A 26,220-nucleotide genomic window follows, 5' to 3' on the forward strand; every position below is an offset into this window, starting at 1 on the left:
ATATTGTAGACTTTTTTCACATGAAGTTATATTTAGATTAATAAGACCTATTATAATAATTAAAGAGTCCATTTCTAGCGCATATACATGTATGTCCATAGTGGGTGATGATTCTGATGAAAATCCTGCGTAGTGGAGTAAAATAAAAAAGCTTGTTACTAAATTCAAAAGTAATGGGAACAATAAAGAGTAATGACTTTCAATGTAGGTCCAAGGATAGTCGGATTTTTCTACGAAATGCCGTATGTACGTGGATTTTTAAAACTGCGATCCAAAGAATTCGAGAGACTGCATTATCTCAAAGCTCCTTGCTATCGAAGCGTTCATAAAAAGAGAAGAAGCAACAGAGAGAGGGTACGAATTTAAAGAAGGGTGAGTGAAGAATAAAGAAAGACAAGGAATACAAGAGGAAGGGGTTCGCTCTAAAATAATAAACTGCTCGATGCGATCCGAGGCTAGACGAAGTCGGAACAAACGTTCCGCAACTTACACTACGTAGATTAGAAAACAAAAAGTTCAACCATAAATTGTCGATAATAAAAAGGAACCTTATTGTTTACAATAAATTATCTTCGCCAATACCATTGCTTCTTAGATTTATTTCTTTTGTAATTCTCAATTCTTCCTTTTCAATGATTTTTGTAAATTTATGCAATAATTATTTCTATGGACATATATATATAGAGACTATATAAATTTCAGATAATAAAAAATGAAATATTAATTATCAAACAATCAAATAATAGAATATTACTTAAGTAATAAAATGAATAAAATCAAATATCCAAGGAACAATAACATTTAGGACAAATTTAAACCATAGTACGTTTACACTTAGAATTCGCTTCCTATTGAATTTGAGCATAAAAATCATTCTATTTAAAAGAACAAGGTTGAATTTTCTCTGTTTTAAATTCTCTTAACCTCTTAACTTGTAAAGAAACCATTGCTATCATATTATGTATTACTTTAAACCTTACAGCTTTTATGAATAATACTAAATATATATATTTAGTATAAATAATAATAAATAACAAAATTTTATTTATTACTTGAAATAACGAGGATATTTCAGACTGGTGGGATATTCTGTATGTTCATTTTGGTGAGCATAAATAGACTAGGGGAATATCGGTAATATTTTGTCCTATAATATAAAAATAAAAATATTTGCATTTCTTGTGTTTTACATTAATATTATACATTTTGTTATTTTCTATAAATGCATTTAATTTTTGTCCATTTTTAAATATATGATAAATATCTGTATATCATATGAAAAGCATTAATAGCCAAAAATCCTAATAATTATTAATTGGAGTTACATTGAAATTTAAATTTGTTTCTTTTTTAACGCTTAATTCGTTTGCTCTCTTACCTCCTAGTTATCTTGATAATTAAATTAGTCCCTTTATTGATTATTTTAATATTGTAATTAAATATACAAAATAATAAATTATTTTAAACTGAAACCTTGAAATTTCTAAAATAACAAATTTGTATTCGCACGGTGATGCGTAACGCTTCAAGTGCCATCTACAGAACTCGGATCTCGTACAGTCATTTTAAAAATTTCTTGAATTGCAGCCATGATATTTTAGTGTAGAAAATAAACATTCTTTAAAGTGTCGAAATAGTTCTCTAATAAGAATTGGTGTTATGGAATATGGTATATTTTACAATTATTTTAAGCTAATCTACGATAGAAATAATTGATATTGAGAAATTTTTGTTACATATTTTATACAGCAGAATGTCGCACATGCGCATTAGAGTATTATAAAGACGTCACTACGTCACCAACAGGTCAGAAAAGCGGTAGTAGACAGCCGGCTACTTTGTTCGGAAATACTGCCAAATCTATATTTTGTTTACTAATATTAAATTAATAATGGAGGAGATATTACTAAAGTTACTTGTAGCGGATAACACATCTATTCAGCAGGTATATTTAGTGAAATGACGTGTAATAAAAAAAGGAAACTTTGTAATGTTCGAAACACGTGTTTGCTTCTATTGCTAACCATTTAAAGCAGAAGATCGAAATATTTTACTTAATCTATATTTAATATTTTAACAAAAATAACTACTTCTGTCTTATAAATTATTTTACACAAGTGACCATGCATTTTATTTCTTATGTCTTCATTTTCTTGCTATCATTAGTGTTTTAATATGCATGTCATGTACTCCTTCAGTTTCTTTATTAAATAAGGATGAGCATACACTTTGCTAATTGGTATATCTTTCAAAGTCATTAATATCTACATCACATAAGTAGATATATAAGATAATATATTGATACAATATTTGCAGGGAACTGCAGAACTTAGAGAAGCTTTCAAGAAGCCAGAAAGTACACCAGCATTATGTCAACTTATTGTATCATCGACAAATTCACAGGTTTTTATTTTTGATTCCTACAAATGTTTTATTTCTGCCATGTTTCATAACAAAGAATTATCTATGTTTAGATAAGACAATATGCAGCTATATTGCTAAGGAAGCGTTACGCTAAAGGAAAACATTGGTTGAAATTACCACAACATATACGCAATGAATTTAAGACAGTAATTTTGCAGGTAAGAAACTATTATTTTGGAACATATATTATTTTAATGAAAACAAATATAATTTTTTTATTTTTTAGGCATTAGTTAATGAACCAGAAAAAATGGTAAAGAATGCGATTGCACAGTTGATAGGCACAATTGTAAAACATGAATTGCCTAATAATGGATGGCCAGAAGTTTTGCAATTTGTACAGCAACTGATTACTAGTGAAAATTTGATGAATAAAGAGGTATGAAATGATAATAATTACTTTATATATTGTAAGATCGTTGTAATATATAATTTTGTTATAGTTGGGAACATATACCTTGTCTGTTATGACTGAAATTGCACCTGATGCCTATCTTACACATGCTGCATCACTTGCAATTCTTTTGGGACAAACATTAAATAGTTTACAAGATTTGGGAAATCCTGTAGCGTATTATATTTTAAAAATAATGCAGAGTCTTGTTCCCTTAGTTGAAGGCAATCAAGTGGTGAGTTGTATATATAATGATTAAATATTGATTGAAAGTATAGAAAATTATATCTAATGACAAACAATTTCTATAGATGGTAAATGCTTATCATCAAATGATGCCACAAATAATGACCACAATTCAATCTCTTACTACTTCTCATGAAGATAAAGCTATTCAATGTTTTGAATTATTAGATGAATTATGTGAAAATGCAATTGCTGTGATAGCACCACATGTCAAAGCTCTTGTTACTATGTGCCTTGTTATTGCTGGTAACAAAGCATTAGATGATGCCCTCAGAGTTAAAGCAGTTGGTTTTATTGGTTGGTTAGCTAGAACAAAAAAGAAAGCCATAATCAAACATAAACTTGTTGAACCAATTTTAGGTAAAATGTGTTTACATTGTAAGCAAACATTTTTGCTTGTATGATAATATATATTTTATGAATTCAATTTTATAGATATGTTATTTAATCTTATGTCCACACGACCTGAGGATGACAATGATGAGGTTTACTTCAATGGTGATAATGAAGACAATACTCCTGTAACATGTGCTACTCAAACTTTAGATTTACTTGCACTTCATTTACCCCCAGAGAAGCTAATTCCACAACTGGTATGACTTAAAATATTTGTAACAATTTTTTGTTTTGTAAAATATATCTAATATTTTATTCTTTTATTATTTTTATAGTTGCAATACATAGAACCTAGCCTGCAAGGTACAGATGTATATGCAAAGAAAGCATCATACTTAGCAATGGCGGTATTAGCAGAAGGTTGTTCAGAATATATCCGCACTAAATATCTCGAATCCTTCTTACGTTGCACTTGTCAAGGAATTAGTGATCCCATTCCGGTAGTGCGTAATGCTGCACTCTTTGCCCTTGGGCAGTTTTCTGAACACTTACAGCCAAATATTTCTCAATACTCATCCGAATTATTACCAGTATTATTCGAATATCTTGGCCAAATATGCGCACATATTAAGCAAGAAAAGAAAGAACCACCTTCGGTTGATCGTATGTTTTATGCATTGGAAATGTTTTGTGAAAATTTGAATGAAAGTCTTTTACCTTATTTACCAACTTTAATGGAAAGACTCTTTGAAATTTTGAGTGCGGATACTCCAGTCCATGTTACAGAACTTGCCCTGAGCGCCATAGGTTCAGCTGCTATGGCGAGTAAAGAGCACATGCTACCATATTTTGAAAAAATCATTACTATTCTCGATGGTTATCTTTCAGAAAGACAAATAGACGAAACTATGTGTCTTCAAGTACAAGCAGTCGGTATGAATAAGAACATTTAAACTTCATGTAATTTTTATCAATGATATTAATATTTAATTGATATTGTAGATACCCTTGGAGTAATCGCAAGAACAATAGGCGATAAAAATTTTGCACCTTTGGCTGGTAGGTCTCTTAACTTTGGAATGAAGTTATTGAAAGAAACAGAAGATCCGGATTTGAAAAAGTCAATTTATGGATTGTTTGCATCAATTAGTACAATAATGAAAAAAGAAATAGCAAATGCTTTACCAGAAATCATTGAGTATATGATTACAAGCATACAAAGTTCAGAAGGCATAGTGGTATGCAAGAAAATTGTGAAATATGTATATATGAGGAAAAACAAATTAATTATATTCATGCTTATACCGTTCTATTTTTGACAGCCTCATTTTAAGGAGGACGAAACTTCTGCCTTTCCGGTTTATGATGACCTTAGTGAAAATGAAAATGAAAATGATGAAGAAGATATTGAAAATACAGATAACGAAGAAGATGATGATGACGACGATGTGGCGGGTTATAGTGTTGAGAATGCATACATTGAAGAAAAAGAAGAAGCAATTCTAGCCTTAAAAGAAATTGCGGAAAATACAGGGTAAAATATTTAATATTTTCTCATATTTGATCGTATATTTTTTTCTAATAGTTTCATATTTTTTGTTTTAGAGAAGCGTTTCTGCCATATCTCGAAAAATCTTTTGAGGAAACATTCAAATTAATCAATTATCCACAAGAAGATATTCGTAAAGCTGTCATTGATGCCATTCTACAGTTTTGTTTTAGTTTTTCAGATATTAATACTAACGAAGGAAAACAAGCATTATTAAAAGCTCTCTCTGTATTTATTCCAAAATTGTCTGAATTGATAAGATTGGGTGATGAACGAACAGTAGCTATTAGTGGTTTAGATGCTTATGCAGAACTTCTGAAAGAAATAAAATCAGATGTTCTTATCGGAGAAGGTCATAAAGAGGCTATTATGAATTGTGTTACTGACGTCATGTTAGGTAAAGACTCAATGTAAATTATATTTTTGTTATTTCAACTATACAAAGAAAATTGTTTTTGACAGGAAAAACGGAATGTCAAGATCAAGAAGAAGCAGAAGACTTAGATATTGAAGCTGAACAGGATGAATTATTAGTTGAATGTGCGGGTGACGTATTTTGTAATTTTGGAAAAGTAATCCCACCAGAAGACTTCGGGCATTATTTTCAAGCTGTGTTGCCAATGCTCTTAGAAAGATTGGTACATGACTCTTTCTATTTTCAGATATGCACTTATTAATATAAATTGTTATATCATAATTTAAAAATTAAACAATCTTTTCAGAAAAAAAACAAATCAGAAGCTCAAAGATCTTTTGCAGTTGGTACAATCTCAGAATGTTTTACAGCCCTTAAACAACAAACGTCTAATTTCATACATATCCTGCTTCCTACATTTTTGAAACTTGTAGATGATCCAAACGCTGAAGTTCGAAATAACGCAATATATGGAATTGGCGAACTTGCATTGCATAGCAATGCTTATATGTATCCTTCTAATATATCTTATCTAATTATCTAATATATCATTATTATAATATTTTATACAATTTTCTTTTTTTCTTAACAACAATTTAATAGGCATTTTCCCGATATTTTAACAGTTTTGTCAAATGCGATTTATAAAGAATCACATGCAGGAGCACGTGATAATATAGTTGGAGCAATTGCACGGCTTATCATCGTCAATTATATGAACGTGCCACTTGATCAAGTATTTCCAATTTTTGTTAAGCAGTTGCCACTAAAAGAAGATTTTGAAGAGAATAAGGCGGTTTTTAGAAGTATATTAACATTATATCAAGCTGGTCATCCCATTTTACGATCATACATGGACATATTACTCAAAGTTGCAGTCAGTGTATTACATGAAAATAGGACTACAGATGATGGTATGCTATGCTATGTTTTCTTATTATTCTACGCAGTAAAATATTATGAAATTATTGTAATACATATTAAATTATGTTATATTTGTTTTTCATGCAGAAGCGAAAAGTACTGTTATGGAGTTTGTTAAATCTGCCCAGCGGGACTTTCCAGATGAATGGAATTCCGTGCTTGTCGAACTTTCAGCGGAAGTTGCCACGAACATTCAGTACATATTTTCTTAGGTTCCAACATGGATTCGAAAACTATTGTTTTTGGTTGTTCCGGATTGCAACAAACATTCAGACTGATAGATGAAGACATTTGCATATCAACGGAAGTGATATGCGCCATATATCTCATGTTTTTAAATTATATCTAATGAATTGAAGTTTTCAATACTAGTTATACTAGTTAACAATTTTATATACATCCATACAGTGTCTATTATTTATAAACATCATAATTATGGAAATTATATTTCTTTTTATAATATCAAACAGTCAATAAGTGCAATTAATCACATCAATAGTAACAGTATATTATTAAAGTTTTTGGTGCTCATATTTTGTAATACTGTATGATTTTACAGAAAAATACACCTAGTATGGAAATACTTCTTCCTTTTTCTAGACAACATATATTAAATTCTAGTCTACACAATTTTTTTCTTTCTTAACTTCTTTTTTATAAATACAAGCAGACTTATTGAATAATAAGTATTAAATTCCACAAATTAACTTGATATAAAAATATAATCAGAATAATTAAAAGAATTAATTTATTACACATCTACTTGTTGAAAACTAAGTTTTAAAGCTGTTGTATATACCTAGAAATGAACCATTTGTTATTACGTTCTGTTCGTTTCTAATCAAGAGTGGTGCATATAGCATGAAGCATTATATGTATACATTAAACACAAATGTATCATTTGAAAAATAAAACTGTTGCACTACATTGATTTTACAAACAGGTTCTGTATTTTTTTTAATTATATAACTATTAAACTATATAAATTTCCATTTAATTTTATCGAAGTTCATATTTATTAAAGAGTTAAAAATTTCTTCAATATTGCTATTATGAGTCATTAGCAGAAGGCAGAAAATTTATTGCGTTGTTTATTTAGGCAAACATATGATTATACATGCTTATTATGTTTGTACTACTACAATTGGTCGAAATGTTTTACTATTGTGAATAACTTTATATTGATTTAATTTAATTAAGAATATATAAATATAGCGAATGAACGTTGCAGTCAGTAACATATATTGCCAAAATTATAGTAGACATTAAATTTATCACATTATTAATACTTTATTTAAGAGTACGAGATAACTTAACGAGCCGTTGTACTCTCATAAAATTATCAAATATTCGTCTTGTTAATTTATCACATACTATTTCAATGTATAAAAAGTATAAGATATAATTATGGTATATTTGTGCAAAAATTAGGGAGAGAATCATGTTAATGGTGAATTATTAGCATTTCAATGTTCACCACTGTATAGTGTTAAGTGAAAAAAAGTTTGTATGTATATGTTTGTTTGTATATTATATTGATGAAGTATTATACATATGTACATTATGATATATACATTAAATTAATACTTGTGTGGGAAATATGAGTACGAAATCCTAAACGGAATTGTAACCGCGAAAGAAATGAATGGCAATTTTTAATTGGATAAAAATTGATGATTCTTAACAACATGAACTATAATTGAATTCTTTAAATTATAATCTTTCTTTTCCGTTTAAAAAGTTCTCTAAATCGTTAGTGTTATTACTCAAGTCTTTTTATATAAAAAGTACACAATTACAAATCGAAGGTTTAGGAATCTAATAGAGATTGTTGTTATTGACAAAATAGGTTTGCCAGAAATCGAAATAGGAAACTATTGTTCACCTATGGATTAATAGCACAGATAGAAATTGATAGAAATATTGGATTACGATCCACAGTTATATACATGTGCTTCAAAATTAAAATATTCTACGATGACGCCCATCTTCTTGAAAATAGTCTGTTGGAGAAACTAGAATATACAATTTTTTGCATATTCGTTAAACAAAAATATCACTTTTACGTACATACATAGATATGTATATCTATGTTTAATGATACGTATACGATTGCATAGACAAACATTACATGAGTTGCATCATAATACAGGTATCGTATTTTTTATTATTTACTTATTATTTATTTATTCTTTTAATTTTTATCTATCTATTACATTCTGTTTTTATTAGTAGATATTTTATATATAAAAAACTCAGTATATGTATAACAAAATAATTTCAATAATGAGTAAATATATGTACTTATTCCAAGAAGCAAAAATATATCATTATCGATCAAATTGATTTGTATGTGATCGAAATGATCGCTAAAACGAGAATCGAAACGATCCCTAAAACGAGAATCGAAATTGAAATATAAAACATATAATCGAAAACAAAAATAAGTGAACAAATAGTGGAAATATGTATCAATGATGTTTTGTTAAATGTTTTGCTTGTTTACACAAAAATGTAAATATTAATTTAAGTTATTTACTAAATAATCTACGTACTATAACGGCATATAATAGATAAGCCTTAGGTATGTATAACAATAACACTAGTTTCATTAAACTTCATTGATACTTACTTTCACCATCTGTGCATTAATTTTTGTCTCCGACTGTATTTCCTATAAAGGGTGCAACTCGTTTTGAGAAAGTGTTTCATATATTGTCATAACGATTTTCACGATCAGATGATGTCTCGTTTTTATATATCGGGTTGACACACAAACTTGTCGAACGACGACCTTCGTGTAGCGAGACGACGGAAGTCATAAAGTGTTATCGAGGTTCTTTTCATGCCATTGAGCCGAGTGTGTTAGTCATCGATGAATTAACTGTGTGCGAACCCACAGGTATACGCACCTACGTACACGGTGTATTAAAATTCTGATATACTTTTGTTGATTTGTATATGTACATCATAAACCAAAGTGGTTAACTTCACTTTCTGAAATTTTTAAAATTTTAATACCAAAGCACTAGATTGATACTTATCTTATATAATTTCATCAATTTTTATATTTTTTGTTTTGTGATGTCAACTTGTTTGGCAAAATGAGCATATATGTTATGCACGTGTAACTTAAACTTTCCATAAATGTTATCCTTTCCTTGAATGTAGTATTTCTTGAATTCAGACTAATTCTAACGATGTTTCTCGTGTTTAGAAAGCATAAGAATGCCTGCTATACCAGTTGCGTAAACGCAGATTTCGTTCGCGATACAATGCATCGATGAACGGGCGGGAAGAATTTTCAGAAGTGGATATTCAAAATTGAAATATCGATCGGTCTACAAATAACTAAACTCCGATATCATCATCTATTTATATGTACGCTAAAATATTCGATCTGTACTCAAATCCTGACTTATTGATCGAAAACAGACAAATTCATACTTCATACAAAATGCAATCTTTTAAACTGGAATTTTTAAATCTCAATGATTTCATGAGAAATCTTGTAATGAATCAATATTCTCATTCTTACGATGGACCATACATATATAATACGTAATAGATTCATATATAATATATAATAGATTCATATATAATAAATATACAAGCTTTGCAGAAGTCGAACTAACCAACTTCATCTTTTCTAAGTTTCTCAATTTGACTACCTAGATACGTGATTAATATTAAACGACTCGAAGGAACAAATTATGTATTTCCATAAGCTTATTTATCGTAGGAAAATGGCGTAAATAAGCATAAATTCTTATCTTTGTACTTATTAATTTATGGAGTTAATTAATATGACTTCTGGGCAACTCATATAAGAAATAGATCGTAAAAGAACGTATTGTAAGGAGTAATTAACAATAAAGCGTCGAAGTAGATACATAAATCCGGAGAGTACTGAAATTCTTGGACACCTTATACGTGCACGCATATCGAGTGCTTGATGCTGGTTTGTGTCCTTGGGTTCTCCACCATGACTCGAATCGAAAAGGAGTCGTAGGTGTACGACCCATGTCCGTGGCCCGACTGTGTACCTGCCGAGCTTACCATGCTTCATGGAGATATCGCTAGTGGAAAGTTTCGTCAGACGAAAGTGGTTTATTGCGCGCGGCGGCTCAACGCGGTTAAATCGTGTGATCCATCGATGAATTGTCCGAGCAACGTGTCTAAATAGTGGAAACGTGTACATCGTCTGCTACTATACTGGATAGTTTGGCGGAAATTAGAATCATAGGGAGATATCGTTCTAATAATATTGGTAAGTGATCATCGATCATATTAATCTTATTACTTATTACTTAAATATAAATATAAATATATAAATATAAAAGAAAAACTGTCATAATACTCTAGTAATTATTCTGAAGGTCCGTGCATGTTCAAACTATTTATCTCTAATTTATTAGGGGTGTAGAATATTTCGTTGGATGTATTGGTGCCATACTTGATCATCGTGCACACTTCTTTCTTTCATTATGCATCTTATCTACGGAGCTTTATATTCTATTTTGCACATCATATTGGTGTAAATATTTACACATGAATAAAGGATCCTCAACAATGCAGTTTCACCGGTTATCGATGTTCGATCCTCTTGAATTGCAGGATGAACAAACGAACTGATTATCTTCACGGATGGTGTCGTAACAGCTTTTTATCCTGTCATAAAATTACAAAGACACTGTTCTTTTTTTTAACACTGTAATTACAGACTGAAATCAATAGCATGACTCAGTCGATTGCTCGATTATCCGGCTAATAATCTAACAATAGTCGATGTTTCTGACAAAAGTATGATCGATGAAAGATCACAGTCTACACGATCACTAACTTCGCTTTTTCCTAATTATTATGCAGATTCCATTCGAAAAAGAGGATTAGGTAGCTATGTTTATAAATCATTGTAAAAAATATATTTGTACACAATATTTTATGTTAGATTATATGTATTTGGTGATTACCTGTATGGAATATTGGAGCTCTTTCAGCATCGAATTCTTACCCACTGATGAAGTCATTTGAGCAAATAATTTCCTAGCTGTCTTGAACGGTATAATAATCGATTCGTTCCTTCGTGGTTTATTTGTTAGTGCGGAAAACATCCTGCTCGACTAACAAGCTAATTGTATCCTTTCTTCTACCGTCATTTATTTAATGAATCGATTGGATTTGGTCGTTGAAACGACCCGAAGGGCTACGTGAAGCGTCCACGGCTTCGCTCACATGCGAAGGAGCGAGAGCAGGATGTAATTAAGACACGACGATTAAAAGACGTCTGACGGTCTGACTTGTTGTAGACGCGGTGGGAGGTCGTCGAGTTTTTGAATCAGCATGCATGATTTGCAATTCTTCGCACGTATATGAGTAGATCTGTTGTGTCTGCACTTGGAGACTTTTGTACGAGTCTAGACATTAATTATTATCGTTTTAATACTTTAATTATCGTTTGACGCTCCATAACTGCTGTTTATATCAAGTATGTTACATAGTTTGTATTAATTAATTAACAATTAATAATTAATCAATATTCTCAAGAGTAAATTTTTATTAGAGATTTAGAGGCTGAATTTTTTCAATTGTAGTTGAAAGTTTTAATATATTTTAAAGTATTATGATATTTTAAATAGTCTTATGGCTGGTATTTTTAGTGTCTTCATTCATCTCTTTGCAACCTCGAAAATCACAAATTTGTTAGTCAAGGTTATATATACATATTCTGTATTTACCTTTGCAAGTAGTTTAAAATAAGACTGTGTCATTTGTTAAATGACTCGATGCAAATTAAAATACACGTATTCACAGTTATCGGTAGGAATTTAACTCATAGATGCATGTATTATTTCCGGCAGCAAGGTATACTCAAGCGTGAGGTAACAAACGCAATGACCGAACTGTTGCTTGCAAATATCATTTTCGCGCTAATAAGTATATACTAATACGAGATGAATCGATTCTATCTATACATTTATTGTTAAATAATTTTTTCTTTTCTTTCTGCACATTGACGAATATTACAATAGATTTAAGATTATCAGTGAATCTGTTGAAGAGTAGTTTTAAAATGTCGTTGGAGTAGGGAAATTATGTATTACACGATAGAAGAAAATAAACATAAAACTTCGCATCAGTTGCGTACCTCTGTACAAAACCTGCGTCACAATCAGGTGATCAAGTTTTCAGTATATATGTATACCAGGAGACTATCGGATTATTGACTGAGGATCGAGATCGATCAAGGATAAATGATAATATGGAACGAGTCTCGATGAAACTAGCTCGATAAAATTTCGAAAGGATCTTTCATTCTTCCTAATCACGAGTCGCTTCTAATGAAGATGCATCGAGCGTGAATCTGACAGAGAAAGTTGCCTATCACAATAATGGATACCATTAAAGCTAACACATGTCTATGTTACTCTTCTCAATCTTTCTTGCGTTTAATTCACGTGCACTCTACGTTTACGCTTATTTAAAATAGCACTGTATGATCCATGATATTTCACTAACAATCTCTTTGTTAAACGACCTTACATTCTTACAAAGACACTCACACGAATCTATCATTTTATTTTCAGTGGTGAACGATCGCCGGACAAGCACATGTGAATTATAAACGACGAACGTAGGAGGTTTCGCGGAATCGAAAGGAACCCGACTAACGAATCCGACGAACATCGGTCGTGCGGCTTAAAAGGACAAACCGGTGGAATGAAATCACGAGCGTGATCTCGGACAACGGGCAAGTGGCTTTATCGCTTTGGCAGCGAGGCATCACGTGCTCGTATGCGCCTCTGAAAGGCTGAAAGCTCGGAAAAGCGTGACCACGCGTTCGTTAAACGTCCACGGAGTCGAAGAGGGAAATGTTATAGACAGAGAAGGGAAGCCAGCGTTTAGAGTGGCCCATTTCCCTTATCACGATAAAACGACATAACCGTATAACGCGGTAGTACTTTAGAGGCGACACGAATAGCACGATAGAACACGAAGCACACGGCCAGTGAGCCGAGAGTCGATTCAGGGTGAGTCATTTTCACATACGATCAGTCGGATCGTGGATTGTAGCCGCGATGGATCGAACAACTGTGTGGTCGTTGTTGTCGTTGTCGTTGTCGTCGTTGTCGTTGCCCTTGTCGTCGCCGTCGTCCTGGTCATCGTCGTCGATTGTGTCTCTTTGATTGGCAGAAAAGAAGGAACAGGACTCGAGAACAATCTCTCGAGGAAAATGGACGTGGGTCTGGTCACTCGTGCATCCTTGAATTCTCTGCACATGGGCGATGGCCGAATCGTCTCCCCGAATAGCCTCGACGAGTGGACCTGCTCCAGTTTGCGAGTGAGTGCAACAATTGTTTGCTGATCGTGATCGTGACCGGTAACGTTCAAACGTCGCAAAAAATATCGAATATCCTAGAACGGGAACAACTCTGCCTAACTCTTTCATCTCCAAATATAAATATTTTCTCCCAAATCGAAGATAAGACGAAAATCAGCTGTTTTAAAACGGTTATCTATTTAGTCGTAACATGTGCAAATGTGTATTGAAAACGATAGCACAAAATCGTGGAGTGATATAATATTCCTCCTAGTTTTCTAGTAATTTAAAATATTTATGTCTACCACTTGGAACGAAAGGGTTAAACGCGTTGTTTACTCTGCGATTAAGCATTTCACTGCATAATAAGCGAGCGATCTTAATTAGAATTATAAATGAATTCTTTTTTATCAGAAAAGGAATACATACACGTATTTAATCATACATTTCAATCATATATTTCAATTACGATGGTAGTATCATATATATCAGTGTATGAAGCTGATACACGCATGAATTAAAACGAGTAAAGTTACTCGCGAGCTTCATTAGAATTCAACGAATGGATATTAAAGTCCCGTGGAAGGACATTTCTAGAAAATTCTATTAATTTCATTCGCGTTTGAAAAATGTTTATGAAATATCGTTTCGTAGTCGCTAATGATTATATTCGCGATATAAACGAGATAATTAGAGAGCAACGAATTTAATCTAATGTATTTTCACGTAATAACATTCGGCTCAAAGTCGATATATGTACTTCGACCAAAAGATAATCCGTCTTATTTCCGTATCATTCTAGTCATAAGTAAACATTTCCGCCTGCTTAGCCGTGTTTCATACATTTTGCAAAACATTTCCGACGCGTACGATAATTGAATTATAAGGATGACATTAGGATGGAAGGAGAAGGCCACGGAAGCATTAGTGAACGCGAAAAATCACTATCTAGTAATGTCGCCAAGATTTCCGTGAAATTGCGACTGACTATCGTTGGCTTTATCTATTGAAGACGGGTCTCGATAACTTTTCAACTGCATGCAATCGCTAACGCTAAAAATTAAAGAGTAGTCCGATGTTATATCATGTTTTTTCTCATTCTATCGATTACAAGGAAAAGTTGGATTTTTTCATGGCGAACGATCGTTCGAACAGTTTATTTGTTACAATATCATCGAGCTTATATCAACAACTGCCTTTGATAATCGCAATAGAGAAAAATTTATTCAATCTGGATCACGTCCTTCGTGGTAATTCAATGATGTGAGGAAGCGTTTGATATCGAAGTGTTGCGAGTTTCCAAACTGACGCCATTTTCCTGGCGATCATTAAAACATTTCCTCGTTGAATGATATAAGAATATCAAAGATGATATCATTTTTCGTTATCTATCTTTGTCTTCGTATCCTTCAAATAGAAAAACTATTTCATTTCCCGTCAATCTAGAAGATATATGTAAGTACATACATCTATCATATATTAAGGAATTTAGTTCATAAACAAGTACACGATTATCTTTTCTAAGCGGTCTTATATTCTTGCTAACTTCCAAAACAGTTTACAATGGTCGCGTTATCGACGAGCAACGTTATCGAAAGTTCTAATCTCGCTGCCACTGGAATGCTAAATATTTTCTGATCTCTCCAATCCCTTCACGCAATATCGATTATATCTAAGATTTATGTCGCCCTTGTCTAGTATAGTATATTTTGTGCCCAAAGATGAAACTTGGAATCTCAACGACTCCCATACTAGAACACTGTTTTTATTCGGAAATTTTCTCAGAAATGATTCTTAATTCACTTAGTACTTCCTGTTAACTTACGCGAAATACCAATTACAGAAACTTCAATTGATTTACAGACTGAAATGTTCTCTTAAGATACTATTGAAATAATTCTAAGAACAACTAACGATATACTGAATCTTTGTTAATTTATGATAATCCTAGAAACGATTATTTACTTTTTAACTTCACTTTTAACTTAATTTTTAATTTAACTTTTCCATTAAGTAAAGATATATAGGCCGTTAAAAATTTAATTGAACAAAGAAAACACAAAACAAAAATACTACAAAAGAATAGCAAAACTTCAGTTTTCTCAGATGTGTCAAAATAATAAACAGGACATTGTGATTAAGGACAGCAATAGGTATATTCACTAAAATCCTCACAAACATATTGCCTACATCGACTATATACATACTGCTAACTCACAATCAATTTAGATACTGTGATCGAGAAACGGAGACAGGAATGTTATGACGATTACACACAAGGAGAATAGGGACAGAGAAAAAGGTGGTCGGGCCCGAGAGATTGAAGATCAATATTCGCCGGACCGGACGAAAGGTTCGCGGGATACGAAAACGCACGCGCGAAATGTAGACGGGAACTCGTTCGTTTCCCGGTGGAGAGAGCCTCGAGAGTTTCGCCTGGCATCGTCGCTTTCCTGCGGCAGGAAACCGTGAAAAGGAGACCCACGCCGTATCGTGCGGAGGCGCGGCTGCGCTCCGCGATACCCGCTACGATTTTTATCGTGCTTTACGAGCCGCATAATTCACGTCAGCTACCGTGATTTTACATCAGACAGCCGGTGACTGTCGGAGATACGCGCACGTTGGTAACGCCGAGTTTTTTGACTCTTCCATCAATGAAATTGTGGCTACTGTGGCTATTGTGGTTTCCGTTCGATATCGAGTAATAGTTATTCTTCATAAAAGGATATATACTATTTAATCGTGTCGCGTGAAACCACTATTTATATATACCAAGTTCTTGGAATATACAATTACAAGTTGAGAAAGTTTAGAATTGATTTAAGATACTGTCTTGTTTGATAAAACGGAAGGAAGAGGAAGTACCATTTTGACAGAAAGGTGTGATTTTATATAGTGACTTATTTTAGAGATGGTTAATCAAATTCCGATAGTTTATTATTTATCTTTAGTATCTTCAGTTTGTAATATCGTTATTTGTGTTTGCTATAGATTTTTAAACACCTTTTTAAGTTAGTATCTCGCGATGCTGTGTTTCTTCTGTGACGCAGTTACATGTGATTCCATATCGGTCCGAGCGTAGGTAACATCGAAGGATCTTTCTTGTATTTTTCCAGGACTGGAATTTTACTGTGGTCTCTCTTCATTTGTGTCTCAATGTATGTTTACTAAGAGAATAAGAATCGTGTGAGATTTCCATTACTGGTCTTCACTAAATGATATGTAATTGCGTATAGGTACATATATAAATGTCACGTTCTTCGAAAGATCTATGTGGCAAACACGTGTGATTCTAATTGTAAGATTTATGTGTTGAATGCTATACTCGTCTGCGTAAAAAGTGTTGCTGTTACTAATGTACTTTAACTGGTTTTATATTAGAACAATATAAAACGAGTTTTCCTTAAAATCGATAATCTCCTCGATTTTAAGTATTTTTCTTTCTTTTGTCGTGTATTTGTTCATCCATTGTAAGTACACAGACGAGTCTCATTTTATACAAACACTTGACAGGAATGGAACATTTGCAACCGTTCGAATACTTACTAATTATCGTTCCCGCTTCTTCTATCTCTGCACATTTACTTTGGTTTTTTGATCGTTATTGTTAATAACTTTAATTAGTTGAATTCTAAAGAACTTCAATTTCCGAGTCATTGGGAAGCTAACGAGGCAATCATGTACTATATCAGGCGTTAAATTTAAATGATCGCGGGTGAAAGTCGATGGAATGCATTGCAAAATGTGTATCGCGTACTTGCAGTTATTTCAGTTATTAATCATTACTTTTAACTTAAATGTAATATACTCTCTTTTACAAACGATGCTTTTTAAGAAACAGTCATGCTTTCTTTTGGACCATTCATAATTTTTGCTATCAAATTTTATTTCTATAATAATGTTAGAAAATTAATCAGATCGCTATCGATAAAATATCGTCTTATCAATAATGATGTACCTTGTTTTTTAAATTTCGACGATGCATAGTTTTATCATCAATTTTTATTATAAAAACGTTAGAAAATTAATTAGATAATTATTGATAAAATATCGTTGCGTTGACGGTGATAATGGTTAGCTTATTTAGAAAGCTCAAACAATCGTTCGGTCACACACCGAATACATAATCTGATGTGAGCTTTCACTTTCAGAAACAGTTCAAATACAAGGGCCTGGAGAAGCTATTCACGGTTTACCAAAGGAGGATTCAGTATGGTTACCTGTCGCTCTTCGTACTCTTGCAATTGGCCCTCGGAATCACGTATTGTTTGATTCTGGTTACAATGGTAAGTGAGAAACAGAATATGAAACAATAGGGCGCTCCGTTTCGAAGCTACGTATCCAGTTGTTATCGAGGAACCGCTCTACACTATGAAGAATATATCCTATTAATTAAAACTTCCCCTTTCGTCTTTAATTAGATTATCGCATTCGTTCGATTCTACAAATTATTTCAAATAATGATTAAAAGCTTCTACAAACAATTGATTCTAGTATGTGTAAAATATCTTACTTATTAAAACATAGTGTTGATAGAAAAACAACGATACTTAATTTTCCATATATTACTCATTTTTCATACTAATAAAAGAAGGCGTACTAAAAACTGCAACTTATCAGACTTAGATTTTCCTCTAAATTCCATCAATAGCATTGCAAATATCGTGCAATTACAATTACTTCTGTATACTCAGGTCACAATTGTAGTTCTTAGTGAATCGATAATCTTCATTGGTAAGGAGTGGCCAGTTTTATTCCTAATAATAGTCACGCACGGGATACATTCAAATTACGTGGAAATTAATCGGTAAAGCTAAAAGTACAATTGGACTTTAAGTATTTAGAGAGCGAGAGAGACAGAAAAAAAGACACTAAATTTACTCTACTTTTTCGTAGGTCAGCATAGAGAATTGTGTGCCGGATGTGGTGATCTGCAGTCTGGTGAGCGCGCTACTATGCCCGCTAATCGCGATCTCGTTCAGGTCGAAAATTATCGCTAGGAACACCTATTTACCGGTCATGTTGTCCTGCTTGATCGTAGTGCTACTGGTAGTCGGTGACTTGGCCGTTCCCTTGTACTACACCCTCCTCTATAACGACGACATACCACCGATAAGGTAACGCCGATAAGAAAACGGGGAAGTTCCCGGCTAATCATGACAAGGCCACCGTTTAATTATCATTCGCGACCTTCAGTTTTCTCATTGGTACAGTCGGCTTTCTGTAACTCGTACTTTGGATTTACTTCCTCAAAACTGTTAGTATGTATAATAGTTGTGAAAGATCGACAAAATTGATGTTAATCTCGTTGCGCGAAACATTTTGTAAGAGGTTCCATGAGATAATTCCCTAGGCGGTCGTATCCTCGTTTATCTTTAAATTATCGGTAAATCGTAATGATTTTTTGTGTTAAAAATAGATGTTCCAGAACAGATAAGAAAGCTTGGCTAGTATCATAAATTGTTATCTTTTCATTATTCCGACCAGATCGAGTTAATGAAGTTGCTGGCGTTATATCTTGATACCTCACATCGTTTATTTCTTGCCCTCCGTTTTTTTTTTTTTTTTTAGTTCTAATTTCTTTTATTGCTGTACGTATCCGTTTGAGGATTTGAGAATGAATATAATGAGTAGTCGATACCAGGATTAAGCTAATGTGCGATTCTCATTAGCAGATTCCATTTAGCGATCAGTTAATTGCGTTTTACCTTTGCTGCTAATGAATGCACAACCGTGAACTTTTATATACGTTTCGTTTATATACATGTGATTGTGTTTGTTTTTTTTGCAGACCTGCGTACGCGACTCACGCGCTCCTGGCGTGTTACGTTTTCCTGCCTCTTACGGAGAATCTACACGCTTTCGTACTCGGGATCACGGCTACCATATGTTACCTAGCCACTCTCTTGTTAATCACTTACAGAAACACATTCGATTATAGCACAAAGGTAAAAATATCATACGTTTGCTGCTTATTGACGTCGGATCGTTAAAAACTGTATAAATGTATCTTCAAATAGCAGACTGTTCGGAATGATTAAATAATGAGCTGACAGAGTGAATTTGTCATTTTGAAAGATAATCTTGGTATCTTTCACAGAACAACAGTTAAAATCAAAGTATAAAGAGCTACATTTTTTAAAATTATTTTATTCTCTTGAGTTATCAAAAAATTTTCTATTGCAATATTTTAATTTGATTTATAAATATTTCAGATCATTACAGACACTATATACTTTGCTTGCGTAAATGGTCTTGGATTGTACTTCAGATTTATGAATGAAATTGTTATCAGACGATCGTTCCTAGATCACCGCAAGTGTGTGGAATCGACACTGCGGTTGAATTATGAGAAAGATCAGGAAGTATGTTTCTATAAACGAGTTTCTTAGAACGTGATTAAGTATTTTCTCATAAAAACGAATAACAATTTTCAGGAGCAACTTACGCGGAGTATATTGCCTCAACATATAGCTGCAAAGATAAAGAAAGATTTTAGGGACATTTTTAGATTTATAGAAGAACATAAAAAGCCTCCTCCCAAAGGACGTCCTCATAAGTATGTTTATTCCATAATAAGTAAATATCTTTCATCGCAAAGACTTCAAACTTGCAACAAGTATTATTCATTGATTTTTAGTGATTTATGCGTCGAAACGCACAACAACGTAAGCATTTTATATGCTGACGTGGTGAATTTTTCCGGACTAACCGTGACATTGCCCGTACGAAAATTAGTAGAGACATTGAACGATTTGTTTGGTAGTTTTGATGAGGCTTCCGAAAGGCATAATGTTCTACGTATCAAATTCTTAGGTGACTGTTACTATTGCGTAAGCGGAGTACCAACTCCGAATTCTCAGCATGCAAAAAACTGCGTAGATTTAGGTAAATTATTCATTTAAAAATATGTATATTCTCATCCATTCTTCTCACTTTCACTTCTTAGAAATTTAATAAAGCTTAATTAATTAGGCCTTGATATGATAAAGATCATCAAAGATGTGAGAGCAAAAGTACGTCGCGAGAGCGGTGTGGATGTAAATATGAGAATAGGAGTTCACTCGGGCAACATAATATCGGGAATCCTGGGTAACAACAAGTGGCAGTATGATGTCTGGTCACGCGACGTCGTTATAGCTAACAAAATGGAGCAAACAGGAAAACCCGGAAAGGTTCATGTTACACAGCAAACATTAGACCTCGTGAACGCTAACGAATATGATTGTGTTCCGGTGGAGTCCTTGAATGACGAGGTTCTTAAGAAATACGGAATTCGAAGTTACTTGATAACACCTTCGACTCCAGACCCTCCGTCTACGCAGGTGCGTATTTCCCAGTGGCGTAGGAAGCCCGTGGTAAGCGAATGTGAATGAAAAATTTGTTTACACTTAACAACGTTCGAACAAATTCCTACGCCACTGACAATATCTTCTTAATCGTTGAACGAACTTCCGTCGAGGGTTTCGCATCGTTGACAGGCGAACCATGTTGCAGAACAGCGAGAACACCTTGACAGTCATGACTCCAAGCACCCCCCCGGTGTCCAACAAGCATTACGTGAGATTTTACGTACGAAGCAGCGTTACTAATGCTGCCTCGAGAAGCAGTAGACGGCTTACTGCTACTATAAATAATCACGTTGATATGTTCGCCGGCTCTTGCAGACGACGCACACACTTTATGGACTCCTGTTTGCGAGATTATCATCTGATGCTCAAAGCCGCAGATGCGGAGATGGAGAATGCTATTAAGAAAATGCCTCTCACCAAGTGGAAGTAAGTACTCGATTTCTGATTCATTCAGCAACTCTGGCGCATTCTATATAAAGTTGAAGATGAATTTTTTTGATGATTTTCTAGGCAATGGTGTAAGTGGGAAGAGATGAATCCAATATTTTTAACATTTCAACAATGGAATTGGGAGATACCGTTTCTGAAAGAACCAGACCCACTGTTCAAATTTTATATCGGTTCCGCTGTTTTTGTTCTGATTTTTATGGGACTCATTTACCTGGTGCCTACATTTTCTCTGTCTAAGTACGTTTTCCTTGCAAGAATATACGGATAACAAATACGGATAAGACAATACGGATAAGATTGGGAACGTTTTCAACACTCTAATTTATAGGTGGCATTTGAGCACAACGATTAGTTACGCGACAGCGATATTATTTTTGATTGCTTTACTGCCGATAGCTTGGATGCACTTCGCGTGGAACCGATATAAGGACCCACATGATGAACATGAAGGACATATACCGCATCCTCGCAATAAATTATTGTGTTTTCTATATCAAACTAGCATAAAGGTTACTATTCTTGTATATCTCATCTCTCGTGTGATTTTTATAGCATTGAGTATTATATTATATTTTTTACACTATACTGTAGGTTGTTTGGAGTGCATTCCTCAGGACAGTGCTATACTTGGTAATAACGATAATGCTAGCAACGTGCGCCATGTTTGACATGATTGTAGGTTGACAGTATACATATATACTATGTTAAATATTAGATTATTAATTAAAGTATTCAATTGTTATATAATTTTAGTTTGAATGCAAAAATGTGAATGAGCTTGCAAGTAATAATATAACATCCAGCGTGTTGGATCCTGATGGTACAAAACTTGATTGCGTGGCAACACCTTGGGTAAGATTGTTTAGTAGGTACTTGTATGCTGTAGATTCTCTATTAGCTTAACTTTCCAGAACATCAAACAATGTTTTTAATTTCATTCAACGACTATTTCTAGCAAATGACGCAAACTTGCTCCTTGGCAATTCTGACAAGCTTTCTGTTTTTGAGACTCCATTATATCCTAAAGTTAGTAATAGGCATCATAGTAGTGATATTTTATTCGTGGAATGTTTGGGTGTATCGTTCAAATTTGTTTCAGGTAATTCTAATCAGAGTTTTTTTAATTTGTTAAAGTATTTGTAAGTGAATTAGTGGCAGGTCTTTTTTATTTGCAATTTCTTTCACAGTCAGGCGAAAGATGGAATCCATATTTAGAACCAAGACTGGCTCACATTTTAAGCATAGTTTTCCTTGCCTTTTCGTTGCATCTCATAGATCGTCAGGTGAGCGTATTTAAATTGACAAGAGCATTATTTCTTCAATAATACACTGCTCGTATGTATTAACTTGAGTAACAATTTATTCAGGCAGAATATCTGAGCAGATTGGACTACTTATGGAAACGTCAATTGACCAAGGAACAAGATGAAGCATTCCATACGAGGAACGCTAATAAACTTCTACTCCGTAATATTTTACCAGAACATGTTGGTATGTTAATTTTTAAGTAATATGAAAATGCAATCAATTACGATCGTAATTATATCACGTATAAATGTTATGTAGCGGAGTTCTATTTGAACATGAACAGAACAGAAGAAAACGAGCCCTATCACGAAGCTCATAATAACGTGGCCGTCATGTTTGCTTCATTAACGGATGTATCCATTGATGGAAGTAATACTCTGGCAGATCTAAATGAGATCATATGTGAATTTGACAAATTATTATTTGAGCCATGCTACGTTTGTCGAATTGAAAAAATCAAAATTGCTGGTAAATGAATAGAACGAAAATAAGAATTTTTAAAACGCGTTATAAAGACATAATGGAAGAATGTTACGATTGTCTTAGGTACCACCTATATGGCAGCTTGTGGATTAGAAGCCGGTCGACGAGATTCGATGCGTAGCACAGTAAGCGAGGAAAATTTCAACGACAATGTGGTAAAAGTTATGGCTCAGTTCGCAGCCGAGATGATGGCAGTACTAGATAAATTGAAGAGGAAATCTTTTTACACATCGAAACCTTATAGGTACATATTTATGTCTGTATAAATCTGTATTCATTTATCTGAATTGTTTATGAAAATAAAATATTTTTTCAGACTAAGAATTGGAATATCACATGGCGAAGTAACAGCAGGAGTAGTAGGCGCTCAAAAGCCATTGTATGATATCTGGGGTGATGCTGTGAACATGGCATCGAGAATGGATACGACAGGTGTTCCAGGAAAAATACAGGTTCAATTAAAACTAAATTTTAGCTTAAAGAAGTATATTTTTTTATTCAAAGCCATTTTTTGGATAACGATCATTTACATAGGTTACGGCAGAGACTGCAGCTGTCCTTGAACAGCAAGATGTTAAGTGTCACCTTCGAGGAGAAACGTATGTCAAACCGAAAGGATTCGTTACAACATACTTTGTTGGTATCGATGATAACCGACAACTTCAGAGAGCGGATTCTATCGAGGAGACTAGTCTGTGATCGAAACGCTCTGATCAATTATTGTGGTCATAATGTGAAAAGTGAGATATTAGGTATCTAAGTGAACATATAGAGACACAAGAGAAAAACCAAAGAAAATTTAAAAGACCAAAGAATCGAGGGAAAAGAACGCAATCAATGACTGCGTCACTATGTGGAATACCTCAAATTATTCAATCGATTACACATGTGAAGTATGTTTACAATTATATGCCATAAGGCCGATTATCGACAAAATGATATATGCATCAGCATTACAAATCGAAGATGATAATTTTAATAGCATTTTTTTACATAGAGAAATTGAAAATGATTTTACATGATCATTATATATGTAAAAACAGCTTTATACATAATAGTATACATTTAAAATATCTTCTATCAGCGTTTTCCAATTTGTAAACGAATCATTTACGTGAAAGATGTTTTACGTAAAAATCTATTAACGCTATACTTTATTTCATTCGGCCATTTGAATATTCATATTGTAAATAAGTAAAATAATTTCCAAATGGTGATTTTGGAAAACGCTATCCTAAACAATGCACAACCCATTGAAAGTATGAAGGTCTTGTAATTGATGATAAAAATATTTTCAAGAGTGACTCTTTGCAAATGACAATTCGAAAGATAATCAAAAGGACAAGAATATAACATTTTATTTATATCGATGCATGCGAATGATAATGATGTTCTTTAGCTGTATGTTAAATGTACATACAATGCTCCGCATCTGATTAACAAAAAGGTAGCTAGTTTGAAATATTTATTGACATAGGTTTTTCCAGGGTCATGACAATGGGCGAATGTTTTGAAAATTGATGTACTTATAAACGTATTTTCACGATGTTCACTGTAAAGCTAAAAACATTTCATAATATCAAAGATGTTCATAAGTTTCAAAACTCAGCCTTGAAATACCTGGACAGCTTTAAGTTCTATTTCATTTATGTCGAACACTAAATTTTCGTTTAAATACGATCATGCGATGATATCACAACCTCATTATTAATTTGTTTCCAGGCATAGCTTAAATATTTTGTGAAAATTCTTAATAAGTAATTAAACAAATCGGGGTGGAATTTTCATTATATAAAGGTTATTGCTTTTTAACGACTAAGCAAAGTGATTAATAGAAATATAAAGTCGCCCCGCAAATCGCGAATCTAAACACATAAGAGATTCGTGTTTAATGAATAAGTAAAAATAATTCTTGTCGCGTAATATCAATGGATTTTTACAATAATGCCTACGAACTATGCCCAAATCATTATGTTCGCTTTACGAATCGTTCCAGTAGAACAGATACGGCAATTTTTTAAATATATCATTTCTTCCTTAATTTATGAACCACACATTTTATAAACTGAGCTCCCCATCCTGGTTATAAGTAGAACTATGAATTTATTTTTCTATCGACTATATTATTAGCGTGACAAACGCTGCTTTCTTTCTTTGTAAATATTTTTGTATATATTTTTTAAATATTAAAAATAACGACCAATGTGATTGAAATAAAGTATTTATTACTACATACACAAGGTGCAAACGTAATTTATAAACAAACAAACGTAAAAGAGCATTATAACAGATATCTATATATACAATCCAATAAAACTCTTAATATTTAACTCTTTATATCTCTATTGTATTATAGTTTTCCCTTATATAAGTTTTTAATCTCGTGATATCTTACCCTGTTCTATTCTTTTTTTCTTCGTTTATTATTTTTTTATAGTCATACATATTCTTAGTTTTTTAACACTATAGTTTTGTGTTTCTGTCGGAACGAGATCTTGAGATAAAGAATATTATCCATAGCAACAGTATAATTAGGAGATATTTTTATTAAAACGGAAATTACTAATTATCAACTGTATAAAAAGTTTTTCATTTCAATACAAAGAATATTAAAAAGATCATGCATCTATTTTATTAAAACAATTTCTTTGATACCAACCCTTAATATTCTTACATTTTTATATAGCAGTTTTTAAGATTTTCTTACGGTTATCGCGTTCGACTTTTCATTTTTGAAATCTACGAGGACAGTCTTCCACAGTAGAATCGGACTATAGATATTTATAAAATTAAATTTTAATTAACTTATAGTAACAATATTTTTTAATAATGATTAATAAGTTCTAATTAGTAGAAAAAGTAATTCCTTCATCCATAAAAGGGTTAGAAAGCATAGTAGTAATAACATACGTTTTACATAATTCATTAATTACATGCATGCATGTTTTATGAATTTTTCCTTTATATATATTAGAATAATTCGCCAATTTTTTAGCAAATGGCTACGGTGGTTTCACA

At 32.9% G+C, this 26,220-nt stretch overlaps 2 protein-coding genes across 4 annotated transcripts; both read left to right on the plus strand.

The window, feature by feature from the left end:
* Positions 1 to 1,777: 1,777 nt before the first annotated feature.
* Positions 1,778 to 7,925, plus strand: LOC138190176 (importin-4). Its single transcript, XM_069132784.1, has 15 exons — positions 1,778 to 1,945; positions 2,317 to 2,403; positions 2,475 to 2,582; positions 2,651 to 2,803; positions 2,868 to 3,053; positions 3,130 to 3,424; positions 3,500 to 3,657; positions 3,736 to 4,333; positions 4,403 to 4,638; positions 4,723 to 4,934; positions 5,006 to 5,346; positions 5,412 to 5,587; positions 5,672 to 5,874; positions 5,968 to 6,278; positions 6,376 to 7,925. The coding sequence occupies exons 1-15, from the start codon at positions 1,892 to 1,894 to the stop codon at positions 6,498 to 6,500; spliced, it is 3,243 nt and encodes a 1,080-aa protein (XP_068988885.1). The 5' UTR covers positions 1,778 to 1,891; the 3' UTR covers positions 6,501 to 7,925.
* A 4,994-nt stretch (positions 7,926 to 12,919) lies between these two features.
* Positions 12,920 to 25,243, plus strand: ACXD (Adenylyl cyclase X D). 3 transcript variants are annotated; one of them, XM_069111075.1, is made up of 21 exons: positions 12,920 to 13,319; positions 13,483 to 13,630; positions 17,761 to 17,895; positions 18,506 to 18,726; positions 19,401 to 19,557; positions 19,825 to 19,974; positions 20,047 to 20,168; positions 20,250 to 20,497; positions 20,585 to 20,934; positions 21,107 to 21,387; positions 21,472 to 21,648; positions 21,740 to 21,920; positions 22,003 to 22,086; positions 22,165 to 22,263; positions 22,367 to 22,510; positions 22,599 to 22,694; positions 22,779 to 22,902; positions 22,978 to 23,187; positions 23,266 to 23,446; positions 23,519 to 23,654; positions 23,737 to 25,243. In XM_069111075.1, the coding sequence occupies exons 2-21, from the start codon at positions 13,523 to 13,525 to the stop codon at positions 23,899 to 23,901; spliced, it is 3,369 nt and encodes a 1,122-aa protein (XP_068967176.1). In that variant the 5' UTR covers positions 12,920 to 13,319; positions 13,483 to 13,522; the 3' UTR covers positions 23,902 to 25,243. The 3 variants fall into 3 exon arrangements, 2 of the variants coding, with proteins under 2 accessions (XP_068967176.1, XP_068967185.1); XR_011172809.1 differs by having other exon boundaries at positions 12,921 to 13,630; positions 23,737 to 24,649; positions 24,925 to 25,243; XM_069111084.1 differs by lacking the exons at positions 12,920 to 13,319; positions 13,483 to 13,630 and adding an exon at positions 16,030 to 16,489.
* Positions 25,244 to 26,220: the final 977 nt, after the last annotated feature.

This window comes from Bombus flavifrons, chromosome 1, assembly GCF_040668555.2.
Source record: "Bombus flavifrons isolate JBK064 chromosome 1, iyBomFlav1_principal, whole genome shotgun sequence".
Classification (NCBI taxonomy): Eukaryota; Metazoa; Arthropoda; class Insecta; order Hymenoptera; family Apidae; genus Bombus; species Bombus flavifrons.